At 28.1% G+C, this 17,840-nt stretch overlaps 2 protein-coding genes across 2 annotated transcripts; both read right to left on the minus strand.

Annotated features, from left to right (window-relative positions):
- Positions 1 to 997: 997 nt before the first annotated feature.
- Positions 998 to 2,063, minus strand: LOC145189568 (forkhead box protein D3-like). Its single transcript, XM_090079540.1, has 2 exons — positions 1,905 to 2,063; positions 998 to 1,715 (listed from the first exon to the last, which is right to left on the minus strand). Exon 2 carries the CDS (start codon positions 1,707 to 1,709, stop codon positions 1,059 to 1,061), a length of 651 nt encoding a protein of 216 aa, XP_089935666.1. The 5' UTR covers positions 1,710 to 1,715; positions 1,905 to 2,063; the 3' UTR covers positions 998 to 1,058.
- Positions 2,064 to 3,676: 1,613 nt separating this feature from the next.
- On the minus strand, positions 3,677 to 16,393 carry LOC145184079 (sphingomyelin phosphodiesterase 4-like). The gene is made up of 19 exons (XM_090077973.1): positions 14,684 to 16,393; positions 14,382 to 14,483; positions 12,808 to 13,001; positions 11,391 to 11,609; positions 11,140 to 11,233; positions 9,435 to 9,493; positions 9,174 to 9,319; positions 8,829 to 8,925; positions 8,698 to 8,748; positions 8,317 to 8,438; positions 8,104 to 8,194; positions 7,899 to 7,996; positions 7,665 to 7,788; positions 7,545 to 7,584; positions 6,043 to 6,182; positions 5,664 to 5,879; positions 5,335 to 5,478; positions 4,613 to 4,741; positions 3,677 to 3,984 (listed from the first exon to the last, which is right to left on the minus strand). The coding sequence occupies exons 1-19, from the start codon at positions 16,278 to 16,280 to the stop codon at positions 3,688 to 3,690; spliced, it is 3,960 nt and encodes a 1,319-aa protein (XP_089934099.1). The 5' UTR covers positions 16,281 to 16,393; the 3' UTR covers positions 3,677 to 3,687.
- Positions 16,394 to 17,840: the final 1,447 nt, after the last annotated feature.

The following is a 17,840-nucleotide window of genomic DNA, read 5'->3' on the forward strand; positions in this document are numbered from 1 at the left end:
TCATTATTATGCAGACATAAAGTTAAGTTTTCTAGGCTGAAGATCAATTGCAAACTATTTCTAACATGGGGATTATGTTTCCATTCGTTGAAAATGTATATCAGTTACTTAAAAAAGTACTCAATGATCAACGCAAGTGATTGATTTCCAGACCTAAACATCATCAAGAATATTTATGTAATAATGCTTATCTTAGCTTGAACCGATTTAATGTTTGTGGGACGATATTTTAATTATTACACGCTCGCACAAGCGCGTCTGAACACACATACCCGAACACATACACGTACCCCCGGTTAGAACTTTAACAATAAATCACCAATTCAAAATCTTATGTGAACTGAAAGTTTTGTTAGCCGTAATGAAATTTGTTTGGAAAAGGAAACGATTATCTGACGTCAACACAAGAAAAATGAAGGAATTAATTGCACAGCATGATCTCCTTAATCAATGCATGTGGCGAAACTCTTTTTTGAGCGCACGTATAAAGATTTTAAAAATGGCAATAAATTTTTCTACACGATTATTTGTGATTTTATTTCGTTTTTTTTTATGCTGGTTTGCATAAAACCAGACTTAAATCCAAAAGTTAAACAAATGCTGAACAATTACTTTTAACGACTTGCTTTCTTTCATTTACATTGGTTTGTATATAGGCCTATTTAAAAAAGACATTTTTTTTTTTTAAATATAAAATGGTTTAATTGCAAATTGTTTAAGAAAATAACAAAGTTGAGGTGAATTTATCCTTTTGGATTATATTGGGCGATGAATATTTTATAATTGAGCATCAACATTTTATGTACTTTTCATTATTGCAATTTCGATACGTTTGACGTCTGCTAAACATTAATATAGTTAGACAAGATTCTTAACTAAAACTCCTCCACGAGATTGGTAGAGATTTATTAGCGTAGTGTAAGTTTTAGGCGTAGGGCATCTTTTAAATATCAGTTATTGCACTTTCTTAGTTATTATCTTTTTTTTTTTTTTCTATCTTACTTGTTTTAGATATAGAACAATATTTTGAAGTTTTTACAGTATTTAAACAACTCTCTTTAAAATTCTTTTCCAATTAACTTTTGAATTGAAAAGTCTGTCGCCCGCTTTTGTTTTGTCTGAGTTTGATCAAAATTGATCGGATAGTTACATCTAGGCGAAGACAGGACAATATCCGTTCGAAAATACGATTCGCTTGGTGTTAAATGAGAATGGTTGTGAAAATAGTAATTACTGTCTATATTTGTTGAACACTGATTATCCCTTTTGAATCGTTTTCTTCTTCTCAAAAAACTTCCGTGCTCAAACATGTCTTTACAGGCTGGATGTAACGACCAGTAATGACCTTTCCCTAACGTGCCTGGCTCTTTTGGAATTTTTACAAAACAATCATTTAAAGAAAGATTGTGTCGTATAGAGTTCTGCCATGCTGGAAATCTCTCTCTGTAATACGGGAAATGTTGGGCTATAAACTCACATATTCCTCTGAGCGTCAGTTTCTGCTCAGCTGATTGCAATACAGCCATTGTAATGAGAGCTATGTAACTATATGGTGGTTTGACGTGTTCAAAAGTTTGTTTGCTAAATACAATTTTTGACTGTTGACCATTTTCTTTACAAATAACATGACCATATTTCGATTTATAAAATCTTTCAAGTGTCGCACTGAAGTTACGTGTTTTCAATTCTTCATTTTCCATCCCCTTCATTGACAGCTAAATAGTTTAATAAACAGATCACGTGACTGTTACAACCCATAAAACGTAAAAGGAACATAATTTTAGAAGTAAACCTTATGAAAACTTTGGCAAGTTAAATGCAACCAAAAGCAAATATAGAGTTCATGATTAAGATAGATAAAACTGTATTAAGCAAAGAAGAAGAAATAATAGAGTTTTGCTTACATGAAAATTATTTGATTCAACAAGTTCGTTCTTCTGCAGCTCGGTAAATAAGTGTGCAGCAAACCTGGTAGGTAGTTTATTTGCTAGAATAGGAGGGTAATTAAAATGTTTGTTTATCTCTAAATGAAGAAAGTGAATAAAAGAGCTTTAAAGGTTTAACAAAATTATCCCACATGATGGGGATTGGCAACTAAGTTTGCTATTGCAAAAAATATCTCTGCATGCTAAAGTAATCTAATGCAAATCCAGCATTTATCACAGTTCATTATTGTAAGTATATTTAATGGCTTTTTAAAATTGAAAGCTTTAGGGAACCTTAAAGAAAAACAAAAAAGGTCTCTGTTGGAAACCTACGCAATAAAGCTTTAAGCTTATATATCATGTCTATTCATAAGATCAGAAGAAAAATCATTTTACTATCGTTAGTAGGAAGATTTCGAATTGAAAGCAGTGTTAGTGTTTTCCTTATATTGACATTTCGTGACATTTCCGATCAGTTTTAAGGTGTTGATTTGGTGGTTTTTGTTTCTCAGACATAACTTTGTTTTATTTTCAGTTTTAATGCGTTTCATTCGCATTTTTTGGTTAACAAACACCTTTCATCAAACAAGAAAAACAGGGCCCAACTAATTTTTTTTAGATTTACCGCTTGTTTTAGTATAATAAAATGTACTGAAATTAGATAATAAAAGAAATATCTCACATTTTCAAGTGTGAAAAAATTGTGGGCGATAAGACTTTTTTTATCATTATTTTCGGACACAGTACACCAAAAAACATAAGAATCAGACAATTTTATTAAAAAAGTTTTTTTTTTAAGCGCTCACAAGAGTTTTTTCAAACTCTTGTAAATTTGAAAACCAGAAAATGTTTTTTTTTTTGACAGATGTCATTTAAAAGATTTGAAGGCTGTCAAAAGGTTTTAACAATAGTCATTTAGTCTCAAGGGAAAAGGTTTTTGCCAGCAATTTTCTAAAAACTGAAAAAAAAATCGAAAAACTGTCAATTTAAAGCATGGTGAATATCATTGGGAATGCATCAAAACTTTGATACATGATAGTGTATTCACGGTCAGCCCTGAGATGACAGCAAGAGATCTTTAAAATTTAATCCTTGTCGCAGGTTACTTAGAAAACCCATTGCAGCTTTATCATATTTTAGAGAAGCAAACAAATTTTTACAATTTCACTTCGAATTAGAAGCTTTTATTGCTACTGGGTTTAAGAGCAGATTCCTTTTCTTTTATGTTATGGTTGAAATGAAGCTGTTGGTGAAGATTATGTTTAACCTTACATTGAAATCTATGTATGGTATAATAATTTGTGTATAATGGAATTAAAAAAGTAAGAACAGTTTGATGAAGCTTTTTTAAAAACTAAATTAAAAAAAAATTTAATTCTTTTTTTTAACCGCATTTAAAAATCTTCTAAAATTCTTAATCACATGCTAGAACTTTCGTAGATTTTTAAATAAGGATTTTTATGCGTTTCCTATTTTATCTGCATTTATTTTAACTTTTTTTTCAAATCACTTTATGTATGCAAAGATCTTAAATTTAATTAAGAACTCAGCAATACACATATCCAGTTTCCTATACATTTTTTTATGCTTCTTAAGAAAGACAGACAATAAAATTAATATTTTTTCTTAGTATTTTAATCAATATTCAAAAATAAACCTTTAAAATATTTTTGACATATTTATGGGGTATGATAAAATCTATAAATAAAGTCAAAAAACACAGTTTGGTGAATGTAACTACAAAATTCCCCTTAGTCTTAGATTAATCTCTTTTCACCACTTTAGGCTGTGAATCGACATTGAGGATAATACATATTACAAGAATAAAAATTGTTCCTAAGACGATCAGTAGCCAGTGAAATCCAAATAGTTGCGCTAACACCATAAACCATAAAATATAACCCATAAAGTAATATGAAGCGGCAAACCGAAGCGAAACCCGAGGATGAACACGCGAGCCACAACGATCGCTATCTTCAGTTACTTTTTTAGATATTGCGCGAAGCGCAGTGGAAAAGACATCATCTCGATTGTACAACTTCTGAATTTTATCGGAGAACTATAAGAGTAAATATAAAAATATAAATACTATTATAAATATTTTATATCATTATAAGTTTATATAAATATTTAGATTATGGTTATGACTTTTTTGTGACTTCATAATCCTGGGTCATAGATCAAGTATTGTGCATGACCTTTTTTAAAAACAAAAGCAGAATAAAACCTGTTTTCATTATCATTGAGCAAAAATTTATTGATTTATGATACAGGAAATTAATCATTTCACAAGAAGTTAGAAAGTCATGAGTATATACAGTATTAGTGTAACTAATCTATATATATAGTGTATATAGTGCTATATATAGTGAGAAAGTATATTTAATGATTGTAGTTTTAATGATCCTACAATTACGATTGTTGCAGGACTTAAAAGTGGTTTTTTATTTTTCAAATTGGTTTTTTACTTTGTATTCACACAAGAAAAAAAATCTCAGTCTCTCTAAATAACTCCGCTGTTTATATTCTAGACAATTTGATCAATAAAATCAGAATTTTATTTAACTAAAAAATTATTTTTAAGATGGTAACTGGAATGTTTTTGGTATAGTTTTATTAATTTTAAAAATGTTCATGTTACCCGTAAAATTTATGAAGAAAAATCTAAAAAATCAATCGAAAAGTACCTTATTGTTAATTATGATAGAAGCTTTGTACAGCCATCTTACTGCTAAGGAGCTTTCATGTGAACGAACAGGTTGTAATTCTGGATCACCAGTGTATATTTTATCAAACCGACATAATCCTTGAGCAACCTTCAAAAATATGTTACAATAGTTAAATGTTTATTTTAATGATTATAAACTGCATCTTCCTGAATTTATATGAGATGGACAACAAACCTTTGCAATTTTTTTTATAGCTTAAAAAATTAATATATAGTTAGCCAAGAACATTATAAAGTAAGAAAAATATTTAATTACTTCATGAGAAAATTATAAATTAAGTTTAATAAAATTTAATAAAATTAATAGTTTGATTGGGGATAATTAAGATAAACATGGATTCCTAAATCTAATTAAAATAATAACTTTTTTAGTTATACATTAGGGATTTCAGTAATTATATAGAATTTATAATTTGTAGTTGAAATGTATGAGTACTACTGCACTCTTAGTAGTATTCATACCTTTAAACCTAGAATTGTAAGTATAAAAAACATCTTTTTACATCATATTATATTTTATCTATATAAGTTGAGATCAAAGATTGAAAAACTTATAGTCAAACACTTGCAAGTCTGCTGGAGTTTTTCCAGCAACAATGGTAACAATAGCCAAAATATATCAGATATTAGCCTAATAAATAAAAAGAAATATACCACTTATACATGTAATAATCACCATACCTGAAAGCGCCCTTTGTCAGTAAGTACAATTCCTTGAGAGGTCAACATACAGTCTGGCTGTTGAGGTGAAAACTGCTGATTAAGTAAAGAACTTTTCAAAGGTTCAAAATTGTTTACTTTGGGGATTGTTGTTTGTATGGTGATCTTTTTAAGAATAAAAATAAAAGCTTACACAAATAAATTGAATACAATTTAATAAACTGAACACATCTACATTTAAAGCCATACATAAATTTAAAATTTACGTTGGTGTAATTTAAAGCTTAGAGTAAATATGAAAGTTAAAAACATCAGAATATAGAAAATTTATAAACCACAAGATAACTTACTTGGAATACATTACATAATAGATGACATGATTTTTCTAAATAATCAATAAGCTTTTGTTCATCATGATCTTCTATAAAGTCATTTGCATCATTGATAAAGAACTCTTGAATTCTAGCAATCCAACCATTTGATTGCTTAGCTGTACTTGAAGATAATAATGACTTACTATGCAACTTGATGACTGATGAAGCCAATGACTCACACAAGTATTGAACCTGATCATAATGTAAGGAAAATTCCCTCAGTAAAGCGTTTTGGTAGTAAAATAATGACACAGAATAAAACTAAAATTTATGCTTTTTATTGGTGCTTTAATGTAATATTTTCAATACAATGACATTTGCCTGTCATTCACATCATAAGTTAAACATTACATACAACTTTTGAGCTGTCATTCCCGAACAATGATTGCTGCAGCTCAGTACTGCTCTCCAAGCAGATGGGACTCAATAAACCTCCAAACTGACTTGCATTTGAAAGTGGTGAGCGAATATGACCTCTCACCATTTCAGCATCAGCTAGAATTTAAAATTAAAAACTTAATTGATTTACTAATTTTTTAAAAAAACCTTTTTATAAACTATTTTCTCTTTGTTTGCTTCAGAACTAAAAACCAAATTTTAGTATACTGTAAACATTCCTATTTAAAGTTAAAATTATTGTAAAAGATCCCACTCTCATCTATAGTTAATAAATAGCACATAAAATTTTTAAAATAGAGCTGGTTAACTAGACTGACACTTAACTTCTTTGCTTGTGGTGATTCCTCTATGCTATATTTTGGTGTATTCTCACATTCATAATTTTATTTACACAGTTGACAAGATATAGTTGCCTGATAGTCACTAAACCATTGACCCAATTTGGCTTTTGTTTTGAAGGCTGACTTAATATTTTCAAGGCTGACTATATACAATGATTTATCCTTAATTTTATTAATTTGGGAAAAACTTGTTATGTTTGCTGAATTTTGCTTCTCATTTTTATTTTCATTGAAATTAAAAAATATACATTATTTCACATTACATACAGGTAGCAGTATTGCTATGAAGTCAGAAAAGAGTAAGAAACACTTTGATAACTCAACTTTCAAGCTTTATAAATTGTTAATACAACAATATTTTGAAAAATCTGAAAAGATTATTGAAAGTAAAAAAATTCAAAACTTAAACAACTCTGTTATCAAAACAACGATAAAAAATTTTGCATTTCACTCGTTGAAAATCCTGGTGTATCAAACAAAATAATTTCTAAAGAGCTGCAGATTACTTTGAGAACAGTGCAGAGCGTTGTGAAACAATTTAGGGACACAATCAAAAGAAAATCAGGAAATGGAAGAAAAAAATGTTTTGTTAGATGAGATCTTGGTAAAAAAAAGTGAAAAATGTCTTAGACAGAAAACCAGAGATTTCTATTCGAATTTTAGCAAATAAATTTAAGTGCTTCCACTATACAAAGAGTAAAGAGAAATTGTGGCTATAAATCTTACAAAAAGAAAAAAGTTGCTTGTCGTGAAGAAAAGCAAGAAAATGTTGTAATTCCATGTTCAAAGCTGCTCTGTAAAAAATTAAGCGCTAAAAAGTCTTGTTTGATTATTGACGATGAAACTTATTGTGCTGCATATTTCCAATCTCTTCCAGGACACCAATATTATTCAGCAATTAATTGCAAGAAACAGAATTCCAATTACAAATACATTGGAATGAAGCCGTTATTTTGGCCCAATTTGGCATCATGTCACTACTCTGGGACAACTTAGAGAACATAAACTGGCTTAGAGAACATAAAGTAGATTTCATTGAAAAACACTGCAATCCACCAAATTGTCAAAAAGATTATTAAAATTCATAAAGAATATAATCAATTTAAACAAAAATTACCTTCATGTAATAAATCTACAAGAGTATGTTGTGAAAATACCTAAAAATAGCAAGATATTAACATTATCAACATTACCACTTCTTTATTATTTGAACAAAAATTTGTAAAAGACAACTTACTTTAGCAACACGATATATTAAAAAAACATCACCAATTGCCAATAAATCGTGTCTCTGAGCTCGAGAGATAAATTTTTTGAACAAAACAGAATAGAAATGAAAGTTTGAAGATATGAATGGTTTCCTGTAAATAAATAAAACACCTTTAACAAAATTCAAAATTATATTTAAGCAACAACATTTTAATATTTAGCAATCACAGTATGTAAATCTCTGACTTACAGAAAAACTCACCATGGTAAGATGCTTATATCTACTACTTCATCATCTGATGATGAATTTAAATTAAGATATCGCCAAGGTTGAATAAAACTTAACCAAGTTTCAAGCACCTTTAAAAAAGAACAAAAACATTTTATAGTTTTACAAAAACTTTAGGGATAAAATGAAGTCTTTGAAACCTGCAATAATTATTAATGGAAATAAAAAAAAAACTTACCATTCTAAATGAAGCATCCAACGGCCAATGCATAAAACATAGTTTTAAATAGATATACAATCGCTTGTTGAACAACCCAGGTATGACTACGCTACAAACAGAATCAACAATAATTAAAAAAAAAATGAAAAAACATACTTTATCATATTTAATCCTTTGGCATTAAATTTTTTTTTTAAAATGATATAAGTCTAAATGCAAAAGTTTTTTAACCTTGCTAAATGAGCCATTGGTAAGTCAACGTGTATTGAGCGCTTGCTGTTGATAAACATATGCAAATATTTAACCAATATCCTAACCATACGTGCAAAGTCAACGGAAGGCAATTTGTATTCCTAAATATATGTTATTCTTCTAGCACTTTTTAAAAACTATTTTATGAATAAATATTGAAATACTAAAGAATAATCTGGGTGTTTTATGAGTAAAGATATTCTCAGTATTTTAGTAAAAGAGAGGTTGAGGGGTTAGAGAAGGTAAGAGAATTAATTTGAACAAAGATTGGATAAAAAAGTTATATAAAAAAACACTCAAATATAATTATAAATGGAAATAAATCTAACAAACGAATGGAAAATACAAAATAAAACTAACTTCTCTCACTTGATGTTCAGTATTTTGGCCTAACCAAAAGTCACAAAGTATCTAAGGAAATTTAACTATAAAGTAAATTATACTATAAAGAAACCTATTATCATACAGTGATATACATAAAACATAGATACCTGCAAAAATATTTCAGCATTTGATGACTGTGTGTTGATGTTTAAAACAGAGTTAGTTTCAACATGTTGGCGTAATAGTGGAGAAGATGCAGCACGACTAAAATAAAGATCTTAGGAATTTATCTTTTCTAACAATTAATTTTTTCATTTTCTTTAAAGTAACTTAAAGTAATGAAAAAACTATTTGAAAACTACTTTTAACTTTTTTTTTTTTTTTTACTTTTAACTAAAAATGTTTTTATTATTATATTAAAACTAAATAAGAAATTAGGTATCTAAAAATAGTATTTATTGTAGATTTTTGCCAAAGAGTAGAAATTTTTTAATTACAACTAAAATACTTGCAGTGAACTAAACTTTGGGGTGAACTGTTGAGTACGAACTGGTGGTACTGGATCTGATGGAGCTTCATTCAAAGGAAAAAAGTAATGGAGATACTCTTCAAAAAGTCGCACATATAGAACATCTACTACTGAAGTCCACTGAGATTGCTATAATAATACATTTTTTAATTAAAGATATAGATTAAGTAGCAAAAACAAACAATTTAAACAAATAACATCACATTTTTATTTGCAAAATTATGATTAAATAAATATAAGTTACCATGGTACTAGGATATATGACAAAATATGAAAACAATATGAGAAAGTACTCCATTGCATCTAAATCTCTGTTAAGTTCAAAAAAATCATGAAATAATTATGTAATGAAAAAATGAGTAACTACTAAAAATTAATCTGTGTTTATATAAAACTATACTTTAGAGATACCAGGGAACTATCTCATTCACTATTTAGAAAAAAGAGATGTTTGTTGTGTGCATACAAAGCATTTAGAATTGTTAAAGACATTGCATATGTTCAGAACAAAATTTTGTTGATGCCTATAAGGAGGTTGAATACTCAGAGGGAATCTGTGAAGCCTGCAAAAGAAAGAAGAGCTCTTTCATGATAATTAACTGGAACTGCAATAGAATTAAAGCAAATACACAGCAAATTAAAAATCTAGCACTAATATTTGTAAGATAGACCTTCAAAGCAGAAGCAAGGCTCCAAAACAAGGAATAAACCAAATTCAATAATAAAATCCTGTTTTAAGTGTCTATTTATAATAGTATATGGTTTCCAACAGAGAAAACCTGAGAGATTTTGTCTCTGAAAAATCTGGTGTAGATGAATAGTTGGCTGTAGATCTAATTAAAAATAAATATCTGTTTCTATACACTAAACTATCCAACTGAAATCAATCAGAACCCTACTTTTAGCTATGATTGGGAAACAAGAAAACTCAGAACATCAATTATCAACCATAGCTATGGTATTGATTAACAAAATCTGCATATGAAAAACAACTAGACAATGAATTTATTCTTTTTACTCAGGTTACGCAAAAGCTAAATTGAGTGATTAAACCTAATTCTTTAGAAAAAGATTCAATTACTTCAATATTTCATCATGATCAAACATGAAGAGATTTTGTAATTATCAATTGGGAGCATAAAGTTCAATAAACAGACTAGTCTTAGTGTTGAGAATAAATAGAAATTTGAAAAATTTGTGAATAGAGTTTCCGAGAAATCATTGAAAAAAGTGTGTAACCCACATGATCAGAGAATGAAAATTGAACAAAGTGGAGATGATGGTTTTCTAATAGCTACTTTGAACATTGTAAATAAAGGGAGCCTCGAAAGAAAATATGTATATTTGTAATATAATCATATAGTATATAAAAAATTAAAATATAATTATATAAATATATTCTAATCAAAAGTGAACTGCTTCACATGTGTTAAAATAAGTAAAAAAAAAAAAAATTACTTCTTAGAAAATAAAATAAAAACAGAAGATCTAATTCCTGGATTTATTGCAGGAATCTACATGATCAAAGTTTTGCAAAACTGTCTTAATTATCTCTGGAGGAATTATTTTATCCCTAAAGTTGTTAAACTGAATCATGAAAAGGTATTCATATAATCTGTCAAACAAGAAGTCTAATCTCATAAAATGTTAAATTTAATAAACAAGTGTTAAAGTTTTAAAGTGTTAAATGTTAAATTTTATAAAATTTAACATTTAACACTTTAAAACTAATTTTTATTATTTTCTCAATAAGAGATGAACTTGAGGTATTAAACAAAAAAAATTACGATAAAGAATAAGCAAAAAATCAGGGAAGATTGAAAATATTGTATTAAACTAAGAACATTTTAAAACATTTAAAAAATAACAAATAATCCAATTTTTAAATAGTTATTAAAAAGTATGAAACAAATCAGTGTAGAAAAAAAGTAAATAAGAAGAAAAGATACTAAAATTAACAAATTGCTGATTTCCAGACTGGGCGCTAACTTTTGATTGATACCAATTGGACATTCCTTTTCTTGCATCCTCTGTTACACAAACCTGAATAAGATATATCATAATAAACTGTTTTTAATAGCGTTTTTCAGCAAAAGAATGGTACCAACATAATAAATACCAACATAAGTGTGGCAAATAGATTGAATACATGCTACACAGGATAGTTGAAAGGTCAACAATGATAAAATATTTTAATTACAGGTAACATGGAGAAAGGAAGTTGAAAGAGTGCATCAGGATCTGACATTAACTTATTGATCACTGTGAAAACAAATCCATTTGGCTTCAGAAAATTTAGAATGCTTGAGTAATCTTGTAAAACATATGCTGTAGGTGTAAGTGTATCCAACTTCCAGCTCGGACCTCCAGAATACCCAAAAATACTGTGGAGCAAAGTAGGAAGTACGTCTATCAGCTCCTATTAAAATCAAATAAACTGAGCTAAAAGAGCATCTAAATGAACTTATATAGCATCAGTTGACAGTTAAAAAAGTATAAAATTTATTTAATTTTAAAATGCTAAAAAAAGTATTTTGAAAAATGTGTTTTATTAATAATTGCAGAAATGTCTGACACATCTACAGAAATTTCTGACACATCTACAAATATTTCTGACACATCTACAGAAACTAGGTCTTTCCATGTGAAATCAGCAAGAAAAACAAGAAAATGTCATCCCATATTTTTCATTTTGGTAGTTTTTTTAGTTTACAGAATTTGTAGCATTTGTATACTAAAAACAGATATAAAAAGTGAGGTTGAAAAATCTTAAGGATGGAAAGGGGAAGAGAGAGAGAGAGAGAGAGAGAGAGAGAGAGAGAGAGAGAGAGAGAGAGAGAGAGAGAGAGAGAAGAAAAGGGAGATTTTGAAAGAGAGAGAGAGAGAAGAAAAAAATATTTTAGGAGACAAGATTTAAGAGAAGAGAAGATCTTTAAGATGTTGAGAATGTAACTATTTTTATTTGTAAATTATTAAAAGAATATATTTGAGTTAAACATTTGGGAAAATTCATTAATTACTATAAAAGACCAGCAGTAAGTACTGTTATTATATGTATTTCAAGCCTGAAGTTGGCATATCATTACTATTTGCATGAAAATTAAATTGTTTAAACTTTATGTAAATCTAAAGTGTTAAAAGTCAATGAGCCGACTATTAAATAAACCAACACACACACTGAGGGAATGTCAAAACAAACTATCATAAACACCCAGCAACCTTAAGATATCACAGAACCTAACTACAAAGAAAACACCACCCTAAGAATACATATGCAGTTTAAAACATTTTTGGTCATTCTTTTAGTCTTTACAATGAAGATTTATTTAAATATGCTTAGACCTGATTCACACTGTGAAGGCCATAACAAAAAAAAATCCCAAAATGATGCCCATCAAACCTAGCTAAACTTCTGGTCAATAGTGTTACTGGAAATGTTAGTTTTTTTACTACACAATTAACATGAAGCTCAATCCAATAGGAGCAGTAACTAAAAAAAATGCAAAAATGGTTTTTGCCTTGTGTTCTTCATAAATAAATACAATAGCTAAGTAAATTTTATATTACACATAAATGAAACAATCACATAATATATTATAAGAAAATGAAGCACAAACCTTGTTTGAACAAGCAGAACATAAATGTATAATTTCTTCACATCTGTTATGCCATGAAGTATTCGTTTGGTGAATAGTTGTTGTTAATTTGCTTAAAACAGATGGCTGAGTAGGAAAAGGTTGTAATAGAGAAGGTGAGGTAAATTTATCATGAAATGAAGATGATGCTGAATGCATACTTGGAGAATCTATGCCTAAAGACAATCATCAAATAAAAACAACTATCAATTTGTTAAAAAGTGTATACTAGAACACTCTCATTTAATTAAATATTATAACATCTTATACTTCTATAAATGTATATACTTAAAAACTTTAGAACTATGTGGATCTCTCTATTTATACATTACTTTCAAAAATATTAATATCTTTCAAAACATAGTAAATTAAAGTTTTTCCCATTCTTCTATCATATTATAGTTCAACAATTTTGTTTTACCTCATGATAGAAAATTTTTTTATACTTGCTTTTAGTAAACCTTTTAGATTAGAATTTGAAATAAGTTACACCTTCAACATCTTGTAGCTACTGATGGTGTTTGAAGTTTTAATTTAATGCTTTTTGAACTCAAAACAGAAAAAAATCATTGCTACAGAAAAAACTGGCTTATCTTTGATGTCAGGTGAAGATGTTTGACCAAATTTTTTCAGAGAATGCAATACTTAAAAAAAGAAAACAATGGTTTGTTAGCAGGGTGCTTTACAAACAATTCTAAAGTTAGAAGACATTATTTCTTGTACTTGTTGATTTGCACAGTTCTATATTGAATTGCTAGATTTTAAAATTGTCTTTAATGAGCTTTGCGATAATCATTTATTCTTTTTTGTTTATAACAAGAGGTCATTTAATGACATGAAAAAATCCTGCCTTAGAAACTCCTAAAGGAGCTGTAAAATAATGCTGAGACTAACCTTTTAAAACTTTTTGAATAATGAGTTCCTATTTCTGCTGTAAGGATCATTTGGATTTCCCTACTTTCAATTTGATAGTTTATAATTTAAACATGAGCTTAAAATTATTTAAATAAAAATGTTACCACAAAAAAAACCATAAAGGTTCTTAAAAGTTGTAAAATTATTACAACAAAAATAAATAAAGCAATAAAAATTCAAAAATATTACTAACAATTACTTGGACTAAAATTGCCATAAGTTTTAAACTTACAAAGTAAAAAGTCTTAAAAATAGAGGTGGTCTCATCTTTTCAAATGAATTTAAATTTGACTCCATTTAATAAAATTTAAAGTCAACCCAGTGTATAAGTAAATTAAACATTAAATATTCTCTTTTAGTTTTAAATTTAAATAGTTTAATAAAATATAAACTGACACTGTAAAATTGGTGAATAAGTCAGTTAATTTTTGACCATCAACTAAAAACTAAGCCTAAAGTTTCAGTTTATTCACTGACATATAGGGCATTTAATTGTTTATGTTAACCTAAAGGACTCACTTTTGGTTAACTTTAATAGAATTGTGGAATATAAAAAGTAATATATAATTCACATTCTTTGTTTAAAACTTAATACTCATATCAATAAGAACAAACCTTTATAGTAAAATAATAAAATATACCTAATACTTTGGTAATCTTGTTAGTCTGAGGATATAGATCAAAGGGTTTAGTGTTAAAATTTTCACCAAATAGTGGTTGATGGTCATTCGTTGCAATTTTAATTTGTTAAAAGTGATTCTGAAAATAATTGTTAGCTAATTATGAAAGTATAAATTAAGATATTTTTCATTAATTAGTCAATGAAACAATCATTTACAGAAACTTTTTGGATACAAAAAAAAGCAACAAAACTATTTTAAATATTTAAGCTTCATGCAAAAAGTAAAACTGAGATATTTCTAGTAACTTTCAAAATCAATTTATTCATCCAAAGAATTCTTCAGAATATCTTTAATACTGTTAAATTTCTCATTCACTGTTGCAGAAATAATACTTCTTAACTTCACTTGAAAGCGCTCTCCACCACATAACTTCATTAGCTTCAATGAATTAACAAGTTCATTACAAAGTCTTTTTTTAGTCTCATGATTGCATAATAGATGTTCAGACACCAACAAATCTGTCAAAAACTTTAACAAAAACTTTAATATTTGATTTTCATAACGAAAAATAACTGGCCAGCATTGTCTCACAGTATCATTAAGTATCTTAAAAGCATAAAATCTACAAAACTCATCTTTACCATCACTATGTTCTAATGTTAGAGCAATTATGGATAATAATCGATCAGTATGTTTAATTAAACCTACACCCATGTAGGTAAAAAACCTGGGTAAATATTTAAGTAGAATTTTCTTGGTAGGAAACTTGCTAGTATATTCAATATTATCAAGTACTTTCTCTAATGTATCATCCCACTTTGTATATTTGATCTCATAATTATATTTTGGGTGTAAAACTAACAGCACTTTTAGAAGACAGGATAAACTAACTTCATATACTTGATCTTCATTCATATATAGTTGTTTGAATAATGCATCATAAATAACATCTGCATAATTAAGCAAACATAAATCAGAAGGAGTTACATTACTGACAACATATTCAATGGTACTTATACCAAGACATTTGTTCTTTGTTTCATAATCATCTACAAGTTGAAGTAGGAAAGGTAATACTGTAGTAATATGAGAAACAAGTAATGGAAATTTAATTTTTGTGATACACCATACTAGAACATGTTTTATGTATACAACTCTTTTCCATGCATATTGATTAAAATAAGGACTTAGCTCAGTTAAAACCTTTTTAAATAGACCATCTGGAAACCAAGTGGATGAAGAATTTTCAGCTCCAGCAATTAAAGAAGAAATGTTATGACATTTTGAAATATCACTCACTGCTAACAAAATCTCTTTGCAAGTTTTCCTTAAACTATCATTTGACCATTCATACCTACCTAACCTAGAGGTTACAACAATAAGAAATTTTCCCCCGAGTTTTTTTAAAACACTCTTTTGAAACATGTTACCTTCCTCCAACTTAGTATTTCTAATCCAATAGTTGCTACCACCTGCAAAACAAAAAAAATCCATAAACATCAACAGCGACAGTTCAGTAAGCTCAGCATTTTTCTGAACATTTAAATGATTCATATTGGTTTCTCCACTGTCTTCAGATATAGTAAGGGGATATAATTCATCTGAGTAAAGGAGACATTTTTCACAAATATTGATCAAGATAGTTAAGTCTTTTTCATCAAATTCTTTTGCTTCAAGAAATATTTGAAATACAGCAAACACAAGAGTAATGTTATTGGAAGAAGTTAAACTATAAAAAAATAACTTGATGTCATTTAAATTTACTGTTGATAATATAGAAACAATACTCTTTTTCTCAGCTATCATTTGACTGACATCCATTTCAGAAAATTTTTTAATGATACTCATTAGTATTGTTAGTTCATCTGTCTGATCCTTTTCACTTTGATTTGTCTGATCCTTTTCGCTTCTTGACATTTTTTCCTAATACGTCTAGTTACCTAAAAAATGTTGTTTTTTTTTATCATTTTGTTTTTTTTTTTAACTTAATTACTATATTACATATAAAACTTAGCTAGCATTATTGATATATTTTAGCACGTTTATTTTAGCATGTAATTGAGGTAAGAACGTTGGTACTACGCAAAAGTATTAAGATGTCAACCGAATGTAAACACGGAATAAACATCCAATGAATTTAAAAAAAAACAAAAAAAAAAACACCGAAGGAGACTTTAAATTAGATGACAAGACTTATATGAGACAATCATCTTAATGAGAGTTAATATCATTATTACTTTTTTTGAGACGATTTGAATTAGATTTTCTATTATTTCAGGGCACTTTTTTACGTTCAGCGAAATTATGAAAGCAGTCCAAGATCCTTAAATCAAACATTAACTTAAGACAACATAAATATGATATTAGTTCTAACCAACATATTGCGTCATAAAAAAATTTTCCGCATTGCAATATAAATTTTAAGGTTTTGGTTGAAATATTTTAAGTGTTAATAAAATGTGTTTATGAAACAGCCTATGGTTGACAAAGCATTAAAATATTCTAGTAAATATGTACCATCTAAGTCATCAGGTTTAACTTCTCCTCACCTATAATCTTATTTATTATATCTTTAAAAAAAAGTTTGATGAAGTATTTTCAAGCCTAGAAAAATTATCTAATCGGTTAATGTTTTTAAGTAATTTAAAAACATAGAAATCTTTTGGCTTGCAAAGAAACCTATCGTTTTTTGCTTTTTCTTTAAAAATAGAATCGCTTGGTATAATTTTTGTATTGAATTCTTTCCTTGTACCGAGCCCAACTTGGTTTGAAGGTGCACTGTATGGAGATACAGGTTTGTTCAGCATAAGATCTCAGAAATTGCTTTCATTTTTACAAATACGAGAATATGGCTGATAATTATGTGCAGTTTTCAGGATCTTTTCAGCTTTGTATTCAAATTTATTTATTTTTTTCAAATCTATCTTGCTGCAGGTTAGAAAACTACTTTTTTTAATTCTGCATTCAACTAAAAATTCTTTTTCAATTGACCGAACATCGTTGCTTCATTCTAACCTTTTAAAAACACACTTTTTAAAAAACATAGTTATAAAATTTTGCTGATGATCTTAGAGAAAACTCCTCAAGTAGTGTTACAACAACATTCTGGAGATGGAATAAAATGATAATTTTTAGCTTTTGGCTTTTTTTTTTTTGAAGTAAAAAAGTTTAGGATTAATCATACTTTTGAAAACTTTCATCATTTTCCTCTCAACAAATAATTTCTCAACAAATAATTTGTACTACGGACAATAAAAATTAAAAATAACAGAGCGCATATTTGAAAGCTGTTAAGTCCATAGGAAAAAATAAAATCTACTCTAGCAACTCTAGCAGTTCCTCCACAAGTAGTGATCAGGCTAATTTTCTGAAAGTATCTTGAAGTAACACTTAAGAAATATAATCAACTGTTGGAAGAATGATGGCTTTTCTTGTTGAAAAGATGTTTTAAAGACATCTTCTTCCATGTTTCACGTT

The sequence above is a fragment of the Hydra viridissima genome, unplaced genomic scaffold, assembly GCF_058129835.1.
Source record: "Hydra viridissima isolate aposymbiotic clone 2 unplaced genomic scaffold, HvirCarnegie_v1 scaffold_2, whole genome shotgun sequence".
NCBI classification, from domain to species: Eukaryota; Metazoa; Cnidaria; class Hydrozoa; order Anthoathecata; family Hydridae; genus Hydra; species Hydra viridissima.

Excerpts from the sequence above, each read along its gene's own strand:
- LOC145189568 (XM_090079540.1), bottom strand. The coding sequence starts at position 1,709 with ATGAAGGGGATGGAAAATGAAGAATTGAAAACACGTAACTTCAGTGCG.
- LOC145184079 (XM_090077973.1), bottom strand. The coding sequence starts at position 16,280 with ATGTCAAGAAGCGAAAAGGATCAGACAAATCAAAGTGAAAAGGATCAG. Across the intron at positions 14,484-14,683 it reads GAAGAATTCTTTGGATGAAT|TTAAAATTGCAACGAATGAC; the intron begins AAATTGATTTTG and ends ACTTTTAACAAA. Across the intron at positions 7,997-8,103 it reads TGGATGCTTCATTTAGAATG|GTGCTTGAAACTTGGTTAAG; the intron begins GTAAGTTTTTTT and ends TCTTTTTTAAAG.